A 10,451-nucleotide genomic window follows, 5' to 3' on the forward strand; every position below is an offset into this window, starting at 1 on the left:
GGTGGATGTGGGTCAGCAGCTGCTTACGGTTTCAGGTCAGCAAAGACCTCAGCAGGTGCTGAGCGCGCAGAAAGCACTTCTCCACTTTTAAGAGGCTTTTCCAGCCAATGGGGAGGAGGTGGCTGCCTGAATCCCCCGGTAATCCCACAGCCGCCTGGGGGGCTCCTCGCCTCTCCCCCTGGAGCAGGGCAGGTTTGGAGGGGACGAAGGGGGAAGAAGCAGTGCTGGTGATGGGCTGAGCTGGGAGAGAGGGTGCAGGGAAAGGGAGTAGCAGTAGACCATGCTTCACTAAGGGGCAAAATTGGGGATGGGGCTGTTTTTCAGTCTTCCCAAGCCCCAATGCCTCTCCCATGGTCATGGTTTTGCAGCACCATGGGCAAGGCTGAGGGGCACGTGTCCAGCAGCGACAGAAGCTGAGTTGGAGCAGCCAAGTGATCACCATCCTTCACAGCAGGAAGAGGCACTGGGGCTGGATCCAGCAGCTCACTAAAACCCCCAAAACAACCCCCCTGCCACTCAACAGCTTCTGGGGATGAGCCAGTCGCAGCCATGCATAGGGAAACCCATTTCCTTGCAGGCTGGGGGGGCAGGTTTTGGGGGCCTCCATGTTAATCCCCCCAAGCCTCTTAGCCCCCACACCCCATCCTGCTGCCCGGCGGCAGGGAACGGGGCACACATGGGGCCCACGGGGGCTTGGCAGCACTCGCAGCCAGGGTTTAATTTCTATTAATAAGGCTAATCGGCTCAGGCCGGGGCCACTGCTCGCGCTCCCTCCCTCTCTGCACCTAGGGCATGGTGGCGGGTGAGAAGATGGCCGCCAGGCCTTGTCCTCCCACCTGAGGCCCACCCAGGCATGGAGGCTTGGGTGGAGGCCGGGTAATGGGATTTTGCTGCCCTCCAGTGGCAGCAGACATGGGGCCAGCTGGTGGGGGGCTCCATGGGGGGCTCCAGCAGCCCCCCAATCCCTTGCTGGTGGGGTCACACATCCTCCTCCCCCCGTGGCCTCTGATCGAGGGGAAGGCCTGGCTGCTGGGACAGCAATGGAAGAAGCGTTCTCTGTTTTATTTACAAATGCCTTGTCCATGGGACATCGAGTGGAGAAGCAGGGCAGTGGTTCTGGGCTCCATCACTTCCCCCTGCTGTGCCCAGGGGCTGCCCAGCAAGGGAAGAGGTCAGATGGAGGCAGGGAAAGGCAGGTGCCTCCACAATGAACGTGGCTGCCAAAGGGGCTGAGAGCCCTTCAGCCGGACCAGGTTGCTGGAAGCTTTCTGGTGGTCACCTCCCTTTGGGGTTCATTTTTCCAGCAACGAAGGAATGGTCTAGCAAGTGTCCTTCTCCTTCCAGACCATCAGCATCCCCTCTCCCAGGGCACCAGCATCAGTAATGCCAGGCTTCTCCCACTCAAGTACAATAATCACACGAGGGAGGGGGGCAATCCAAAGAGAGCAGCAGGGGTGTGCTGCTGGCTACAACATGCCGGACAGCCAGGAGAGATGGATCCCCATGTCCCAGAGGGAAAGGAGGGATAGGGAAAAGTCACTCTGTGGGCGGTAGCATGAGGTCTCTGCCCTGCTGGGGTTGCAGCCCATCACTGCCATGCCTTCCTCTTCCCTGCTGAAATTCTTGGCTGCCCGCAGTGCTTCTTCATCGGATGATGGGTGCCGAGCGGTCGTTGGTGACCGTGGGACGCAGCTTGACTGTGGCAAAGGGGTTGGTACCTCTGGAAGGGGAAAGGAGACAGGTAACCATCAGGTAATCTGGAAAGACCATGCAGGGGACCTGCTGACCAAGCAAGGGCTGTTCAGTGTTGCCAGAACAACACCTCCGTGCCAAGGAGGTGGCCGGCTGCTGAGTGTGTTTTCTCCCTCTTTAACAGCCCCTGCTGCAGGTTCCTATGTGGTTCCTCAAGCTCCCCTCAGGGCTTCTCCTCATCCTCACTCTTCCACATGATAAAGAAAGGACACTAGCATAAGTCTGTCTGTTGTGGTAGCACTCTACACTACTGACCCTAACCCTCCAAAGCAAGCAGGGAGAAGAAAGAGGTCACAGCACCGTGCTGGAAACATGGAGGCACCAACCTGACTGCAGGGGGAAATTACAGAAGATGAGTTGTGCATTGCTTCCTCCAGTCACTTCCCTGTTCTTCCCATGTTTGATAACCCAAAAGATCCAATAATAATAGTATTCTAACAATGCCACCCTATCTGATGATTCCAGAGTGCAACCCCACATCTCACTCACCGTGGAAAGAGTTCAGGGGGCTGGTCAGATACTCCTGATTTCTGCAATGAAAAGAAAGGCAAGTGAGTGATCTGGGGTGGGGAGGGGAATGGAGAGACAAAAGTTGGGCAGGGGACACTGCACACACAAAGGAAAATTTCACAAAACACTTGAGTGAGTTAGGAGACTATGTCCTATTAGCAGGGCTCTGACTCCTCATTCATTCAATTTCTGTGGTGAGGGGTTGTCCCTACACAGGTTCCTTATGGACACCTCCCTTTGTTTTAGGGAAGAAAGGAGATGCCTCAGATTCCCTAAAAGTCACATCTGAAGAGCACAGCAAACAGGGACAGTCTGATCTACATTGCACCCTGCCAGCACAGCCAGAGATGCCCCCTCGTGTTGCCCACCCATCCTGGCAAAGAGTTTCTTGTCAATGCCCTCACGCTCCTGTGCTTTCAGGGAACTCGAGAGCTGGAGCGCTGTACCCTACCCTACCCCACATACTGCTCAAAAGTGAACCAACCTGGTGGGGAAAGATGGAGCTTGGCCCCGTGGCCCTTATCTTTGGCCAGCAGATAGTGAAGGATCGTTGACAATTGCAATGGCCTGATAAAGCACACCAGTTTCTGTATCTGGTGGCAAACAAGAAAGCCAAGTGTGGCTATCTGTGTTCCAGCTGGGAAGTCAAACAGGGACTTATTTTCTCCTGGCTCAGCAGAAGGATATCTTGGGAAAAAGCTTAGAGCAAGGTTGAGCCTTTCTGAACTTCTAATGAGTTTCAATTGCTCTGCCACCATACTCTAAGTGCTCCACACACTTAATTGTTCAGTCCCAGGTCTATCCCTGCACCCTAGCCCTGGGGCTGGCTGGAAACCAGTGGCCTTGGGATCATAGGCTGCAGATCCCATTCACATCCATGTTGTGCAGCCTGAGGCCTTCTGAAACCGCAGAGCAGGTCATGAAGGGGGAAAAAAAAGTTAAATGTTGCATCGTGACAAGGTTTGCCAGCCTTCGAGGCTGAGCAAGGAACACCCGGAGGGCAGCACTGTTCTTCTTTCTCCTAATCATAGGTTCTCACTTTACACTGTCTTCACCTTTAACTTTGACTGTCCTCACCAGTCAATTCCCTACAGCTGGAAGCAGCATAAGTGGAGGGTTTCCTTTCCAGTATGCCACGGTTGTGAGCCACGGGTTGGAGATTCCTTGTTCTAAGACTCTCCAAACTGGCTGTGCTCTCAGCCTTTACCTCCAGCTGTTTGCCTGTCCCACCTGTGATTTTAATCCAACCCTTTACTTGAATTTGGAAAGAGGAGCCCTCTGAAGCTGCTCCCCATTCACTGAAGGGAGAAGAAGGATGGCATCTCTGTTAGCTGGTCACCCCACGCCCAGCCCAGCCTGATCACTCCATGGTCCTACTGTTAGCAGAAAGAGGTGCTGCCCCGGAGCCACCAGAAATCAGGCTGGGAGGTCATGGAGAAAAGGAGTGAACTGAAGGGGCCCTGGTGAGCAAAAAGAGAGAGAAATGAGAAGGGCGGGGGCACAAAGGCAGTCCTTGAGGGAGGAAATTCAGGCACCAAGGATCTGCATGCATAAAGTTGACTGTGGGGACCACCAGGACATGGTTGCATGGGGACAGATTGGTTGAGAAAGGCCGGTGCTAACAAGATGCCTTAGCTCAGGAGAGGACGAGGGCGCACAACTACATCTGTGTGTGTCATCTTTCTCAACAGTCCTCCACAGAAAAGGCTGGAAGTCATCTCTGATGGAAAGACGTGCCCTGCTCCACACACGCCAGCCTGCACTCACCTTGGAGCCTGAACCAGCCAAGGTCCCCAGCCCGCTCTGGTGGCTGCTGGCAGCCAGCGGTGGGGGCGGCGGGTTCGGCACAGCAGCCTGGGCAGCAGCAGGCCAGTGAGTGTTGGAGGAAGAAACGCTGGGACGGTCCAGGATGTCATCCATGCTGTGACTGCTGCGGAGCGGGAAGGACCTGAGCAAGAAGAGAGGAAAACACGGGGATAGCCAAGGAGCAAGGAATGGGGAGAAGCACCGGTGTTAGCCACACGTGTCCGTGGGATTTCTTTGGAGAAAATATGTGGCTTGGAATGGCCCAGTCTCCTTTTAGAAAATATTGCACATGTTCGTGGAGTCACCTAAGGTAACTCTGAGATCTCAGCGCACAGTGGGTCTCTCAGCAAATTGCAGCTCTCTGCTGGGTGCACCCAAAACAGGCGCTGGTGTGAAAGCCTTACAATGAGGCACTTTGTCTTCTGCCTGGCCTATTGCCCTCCTCTTACCTGGTGGTTGGCTCCTCCACATCCCTCACGTCATCCAGAGGCTTGACATAAGCTTCAGGGAACCAGCCGCATCTAAGCCACGGAAACAGAGATAAATGGGCTCCAGGCAAACCATAGGGTTGTGGTTTAGATCCAGCTGCCCAGCACACCTATCTACACCCATCCCAGATATCGACCAAGCCCCAGCTGCTGCAGCTACCATGTGCAATAGGGTTCGGCATTCCTTTCGCCCCTAGGTGGAGCATGGATTTATTGCAGGACAGTCCTTGGGAAGCCACGGAGCCATGGTGTTCCCACCCCTGCTTGGTGCAGGACTCGCTTATCTCACAGGCTATGCAAAATCACTGCTCCTGGGAGCAGGACAGGCACAATCCAGGAAGAAAAGCTCTGACTGAGAGCAAATACAAGGAAGACAAAGCCAGCACTCAAAGCAGCCTGTGGCAATCCTCTCCTCCCCAAGTCAAGGCAGCTCTGCCTCAGAACCCCACTAAAATAAGGGCACTGTGCTTGCCCGTCTTCATCCGAGTGACCTTCCCTGCAGAGCACGGGGCACGGATCCCATGTGAAAAAGGGCAGGCTTTGCCAACAGGTGTCAGCCAGCCGCCCCGCAGGGAGTAGTAATTCAGTAAGCGCTGGGTGCAGCAGTTTCCATGCCCTGCCTGCGTTGGCGCTGAGAAACACCAAGCCTCTCAGGTAACTCCTGCAGTTCACAGTCCTCAGCCGGCTCCCACAGCAGGATTCACTCAGCCGTGCAAGCCAGGAGGTGTCGCCAGGTCCCTGGCTCCCCTACCCTGGAGCCTTCCCAGGCAGTACATCCACCCTCGCCCTGCCCCACCACTTCTCCTGCTCCAGCAGGCTGGGGACACGGCACAGGAGAGGTGGCGAGCAAGCCACCAAGCCCATCGACTGCACCAAAATGTGTCACATACGTGGACGAGCCCTCCAGCTTGCCATACAGCCACCCGTTCTGTGCTTCTGGCATCAGCACCGTGATAACATCCCCGGGGTCGAAGCGCAGCAGGGTGCGGTTGGTCCCCGTCGTGTGGGGCACGATGGCCTGCACCCTCACCGCCCCGCTCTTCCTCCTGCCCTCGCTGCTGCTGCTGGCCTCGCCGAAGGAACCGGAGCGGGAGATGCGGCCGGTAGGGAGCAAACCTGTGGGGAGGCATCAGAGGGGTCTGGATGCAGCTCAGCATCCTCCTGCAAGACCCACGCCGCCTCGAGGGGACTGGTGCTGTGCCCTCTTTGGCCAAACATCTCGGGTACAAGCACTGCCTGCTGCAATGACGGGCAGACAGCCCCCTTCCTGGCCCTGCTGCAGCAATTGAGAGTTTGTGACATTTTTCTCTCCCCCGTCCCTTTTTTTTTTTTTAAGACTTTCAGCTGAAATTTGTGATGAATGAAAAGCAGGTGAGCCCTGGATGAACTCCACTCCAAAAGCTGAGCTCACTTTCATTCAGCCTTGTCCTCCCCAGCTCCCATGTGCATTGTCCTCTCACCACACCCAGGGATGTGGCCGAGGACCCGTGATCTGAGAGTTGTGGTCCCTCCCCGAGCCCGACCCTGTTCCCCCTGAGGCCCAACCACCGTGTCCCCCTGTGGCACTGCTCCCAGACATGGGTCATACTGGCCGATGGTGTCCTCTGCAGCGGCCTCCTGGAGAGCTCTGGTTGAGGAGACATCTTCATTTCTGGCTCCTGAGAGAAGATGCTCGATCTGTTCCCGCTCATGGTAGAAGTGAAGTCCCCGAGGGGTTTCTGGAGCTGCTGGAAGGAAAGGAGGCTGAGCACGTACCCACAGAGGCTGTGTCAAGCAAAAGACACCACAGCACACACCCTTCCCTCATCTTGGCCAGGAAAGGGCCATGGAGAGGCACCTAGAGAGCCCCAAACTGGCCTTGCCCTGCAGCCCAGAAGGCCAGGAAGGCCATCCACATGCTCCTCACCATCTCCAGGTGTGTGGGGGTGCTCCGGCCTGACAGATACCCCTGGCTGTGCGAGGCTGCCATGAGACCCTGAGTGTGGCTGTTTGAGGGGTTGCGGCTGGCCTCCAGCTGCTCCTTCCACTGTGGGGCCTTGGTCTGGATCATGCCCTGGGCCTGATAAAAGAGAAAAGAGGCGGTGGTGGACGGGGCAGAGCAGGTACAGGAGGAGTCAGCCCCGCATGCCCACCCAGCTTGCTCCCCGGGGCCGTACCCTGCTGTAAAACTGGAGGAGGGTGTTGTAGAGGATCTGGTGCTTTTCGGCCAGGAAGCGGTAGCGCCGCTTCTCCTCCAGCTCAGCCTCCCGCTGGCTCTCAGAGACGAAGGCCTGCATCTCCGAGCGCATCCGCATCACGTTCTCCTGGCCCACGAGGGGAAACAAGGAGGAAGAGATCAGCCTAAATCCGCATCAGACTCGCGCACATTTGGGAGGGGAGGCATTGAAGTGTGGGGTTGTGTCCCCAGCTCCCCACTGCACTGCTGGGGCTCCACAGAGGAGCTAGAGCAGGGTGCCAAGGGCCAGCTCCTTGCACCCTGAGGCTTGCTAAGTGAGGCAAGAGCTTGGCAGGCACTGCAATATTGGGGACCACAGGTCAGCAGCGCCCTGTAGGGAAGGAAGTGCCTCCTTTCCAGATAAGCCTGCTGCCTTTTGAACAGCGGGGACAACCCCTTGGCTCATCAGGAAGGGCAGCGCTGCTCAGAAACCAGCCCCTGGCTTCAGAGAAATCAAGTCTCCTTCCTGCAATCACTTCTCACCTTCATCTCCCGGACGTTTTTATCACGGGCCCTCTCCATTCTCCACAGCGCTGCCATGCACTTATCCAGGTTGCTGGCTCTGCGCCGGTACTCCAGCTCGTACTGCTTCTGGCTCTCCTGCCGGGGAGAAAGCAGGCACGGTGAGGAACCAGAGACCCGTCCGTGCTGTGATGGTCCTGCTCTGGTGGGTGGTTGACTGCCTGAGCCCCTCTGAAATCAGGCTTCAGCTGAACCTCTTACAAAAAGCCACACTAGGGAGCTGGGTTGGTCCGTGAGAGGAGAAGAAGGTAAGAAAGACCCCTGAGTCCTACTGAAGAAACACCTCAAGAGCTCAAGCAAGATGTCTCGGGTGGCAGAGAGAGGAAAACAAACAGGGCCGAGGCGTGGAAGGGGTCTCAGCACTCACACTGATGAACTGCACGTCCATTTTGGTGTTCTTCTCCATGTGCTGCAGCAGGTCCACGTGGAAGGTCTGAGCCTGCAGGAGGCAAAAGGAGCCGTCACCCTCTGCCCATCACCACACAGGGTGCCACAGGCTCTGCGGTTTGGGTTGTCTCACAGAACCGGTGACCCTCTTGCCACCAGGCCCCCCAAAAAAAAGACCAGGGTGTGCATCCAGCACCCCCCGGACCACCAGCCCTTGAGGTTGGCATCCCTTGCTTGTGACAGCAGCCTGCAAACAGCACCGGGAAGGGCATGAAGCCAGGCTCCAGCCATGGCAGCTCTGCAACACGCCTCCACCATGTGCAGGGAGGCAGCACCTGCCAGCAGGCACGTGAGACGGAAGGAGATGGAGCAAACTGGGCAGACGCCAGCGAGCTGCGGGGTGGGAAGTCCCTTCTGTCCCCGACCCGCACCAGCCCCTCAGGAAAAACACTCACCACCACTTCCAAATCAGAGGTCAGGAGCCTCTGCGTGTCAGACATCTGCATCAGGATTTCACCTTCACAGAGAGAGAGAGAGAGAGAGATGGGAGAGGGTGGAAAAACCCCGCGGCCATTTCCTGGTGCGCCCAGGGAGGCAGAGCAGCAGCGTGCCACCGCGGCCGATGGGCGGGTGTGAAAGTCCACCAGCTATCGCAGGGCGCTGCTCTCTGCACCCTGGGAGGCTGGCAGCCTTCCTCCCCGGGGCTCAGCTCATCCTCCTCTCCCCGGGCACCGGTTATTGCCTGGGAGATCGCAGGACCAGTGCTCTCCTCAAAGCTGTGAGAAGGAGAAAAATGGTTCCTCCAAGATGGAAATTTCAGCTGTCAGGGCAGGATGCCTGAACAGGGACTCGTTTCCATGACCAAGGGTCCTCTCCAAGGGGATGGATGTTCAAAGATACACAACAATTTTGATTGTCACTGGCACTGTGGGACATCATTTAGGGGATCTGTCTTCCTCCCCCCAAGGACTGGAAAGGGACTGGCTATTGGGGAAAGCCAAAACCTTCAGCGGTGGCGCCTCGCGGTGCAGAGAATGGGGAGTGGGAGAGCCTTACCCAGCTTGTGGGAGGTGGAGCTCTGCAGGGCTTGCTCCCCAATCTTCTCAATCGCCTTAAAATAGACTTCAGCTGCTTTGGCTAGTGCTGCGTGGAGAGGAGAGGGGTAGTAAGGGTCTGCCCTGCCTTCCCGCAGCACGATGTGGAGCCAGGGCCGGGCAGGACCCCACTCACCATGGAAAGCACGCAGGTAGTTGTTCCCCAGGTACACCAGGTTCTCCAGAGCGGGGTTGAACTGCTCCAGGATGGTCTGTAGGCAGGGTAAAGCACGTTAAGTTTGCTTTTCCCCATGCTCCAGAGAGCCCAGCAGGTGGATACCCTCCCGCTGTGGCTCGGCTGGGTGCAGCAGGGACTGGGGTCTTGCCCAGGCACCATGCTGATGTACGGCTGTGCACAAAATCAGCTCCCTGCTGCCCTGCGTCGCCTCCAGCAAGCCAGGAGAGGAGCAGTGCCGGAGGGGAAGGAGCACCGAGCTGTCACCCGCCGCTGTCACCTTCCTCCTAGGGCCCCGTGCTCCACAGCGGCTGCAGACAGGGGAGCGACAGCGAGGGGACGTGTGAGCAGCCTTATCCCCGAGCCTGCCTGGGTGAAGGCCACCGCTCATTGCTCAGCCACCGACACGGCTTTATCCCGGCCACGATCTGGTGTGCTGCCAGCCTCAGCAGCTTGATAAGGGAAGGGATGGACTGCCGCGGATCGCCCTCTCTGTTTTTATTTGCCGGATTTATCAGAGGGTTTTTATTGCTCGCAGGATAGCAGCTCGGAGGCTGGGATAAGGAATTTCCCCTACTCCCGGCCCTCACCGCCCCTCTGCAGCACCCGTGTGCCCAGGGAAGAGTGAGGGGGCTCCGACTGCTCTTGGCAGCAAGGGGGAAAAGAGCTGACCGAACTGATGCTTGCTACCAGCAACCAAGGTGTGTGACCCTTCAGAAATCACCAATTTCTTCCTGTCGTTGCCTTCAGACCCACACCACGCAGCCCAAATCCCCTGGGGATGGACCCAGCCCTCAGCTGCCCACCCCAGGGAGCCTCCCTGGGGAAACAGCTCTCCTCCCAGCGAGGCGGCAGCCTGCGGTGCCGGCGCTCACCTTATAGATGGAGATGGTGGATCTGTAGGACAGGTCCATCTCCGGAGCTTTTTCTCTCTCCTGCAGAGGAGGAAGGGGCGAGGAGGGCGCGAGGAGCTGTGCTGGTCCAGAGGAGCCTCTTTTCCACGGAGCTGGCTGGATGGAGAGAGCCTGTCCCCGGCGAGGTATGACAGCAGGAAGGCACGGACGCGGTGCAAAGGGAGCGGGGCGCTGCTGGGGGTTTAATAATTCACCAGCCGGGAGGCTGGAACTTGATCCCAGGATGTAACCGGACTCTGGAGGGAGAGGAATCCTGCGGCAGGCAGCACGGGCATGTGACCGCCTCCTTCAATTATTGATCGCTGCCCGGCACCCGGCTCCCCCTGCCCCGGCACCCGCAGAGCCTGCCACCTGCCAGAAGGACACCTTGCAGCCTCCAGCCCTCCACAGGGGCTCTCGGAGCCTCCCCACGCTACCGCAGCATCCTCGGGTCCCCAGGACAGCCAGCAGGCTCACACCGTGGCTTCAGAGACGATTCACCTCCTCAGCCCATGCGAAGGGAAGAGCTCCACGTCCCGACGAGCCCAATTTGTCATTTCCTAACCGTGAGACTGCAAGCTCAGCCCCCCGTGGGATGGCACAGGACGC

At 57.7% G+C, this 10,451-nt stretch overlaps 1 protein-coding gene across 1 annotated transcript; it reads right to left on the bottom strand.

The window, feature by feature from the left end:
* Positions 1-1,071: 1,071 nt before the first annotated feature.
* BAIAP2L2 (BAR/IMD domain containing adaptor protein 2 like 2) lies at positions 1,072-9,928 on the bottom strand. The gene is made up of 14 exons (XM_082752067.1): positions 9,825-9,928; positions 8,911-8,986; positions 8,737-8,823; positions 8,136-8,197; positions 7,661-7,732; positions 7,255-7,371; positions 6,713-6,859; positions 6,463-6,615; positions 6,145-6,280; positions 5,447-5,672; positions 4,518-4,589; positions 4,030-4,210; positions 2,242-2,282; positions 1,072-1,720 (listed from the first exon to the last, which is right to left on the bottom strand). Exons 1-14 carry the CDS (start codon positions 9,861-9,863, stop codon positions 1,645-1,647), a joined length of 1,485 nt encoding a protein of 494 aa, XP_082608193.1. The 5' UTR covers positions 9,864-9,928; the 3' UTR covers positions 1,072-1,644.
* Positions 9,929-10,451: the final 523 nt, after the last annotated feature.

Source organism: Aythya marila (genome assembly GCF_965140915.1).
Source record: "Aythya marila genome assembly, chromosome: 1".
In the NCBI taxonomy this organism is placed as follows: Eukaryota; Metazoa; Chordata; class Aves; order Anseriformes; family Anatidae; genus Aythya; species Aythya marila.

Bases quoted from the DNA above. Each gene is read 5' to 3' on its own strand.
- BAIAP2L2 (XM_082752067.1), bottom strand. From the start codon at position 9,863: ATGGACCTGTCCTACAGATCCACCATCTCCATCTATAAG. The intron at 2,283-4,029 runs GTGAGTGCAGGC...TTTTCATTGCAG, and splicing joins TGGCTGGTTCAGGCTCCAAG to AAATCAGGAGTATCTGACCA. The intron at 1,721-2,241 runs GTGAGTGAGATG...TTCCCCTTCCAG, and splicing joins CCCCCTGAACTCTTTCCACG to AGGTACCAACCCCTTTGCCA.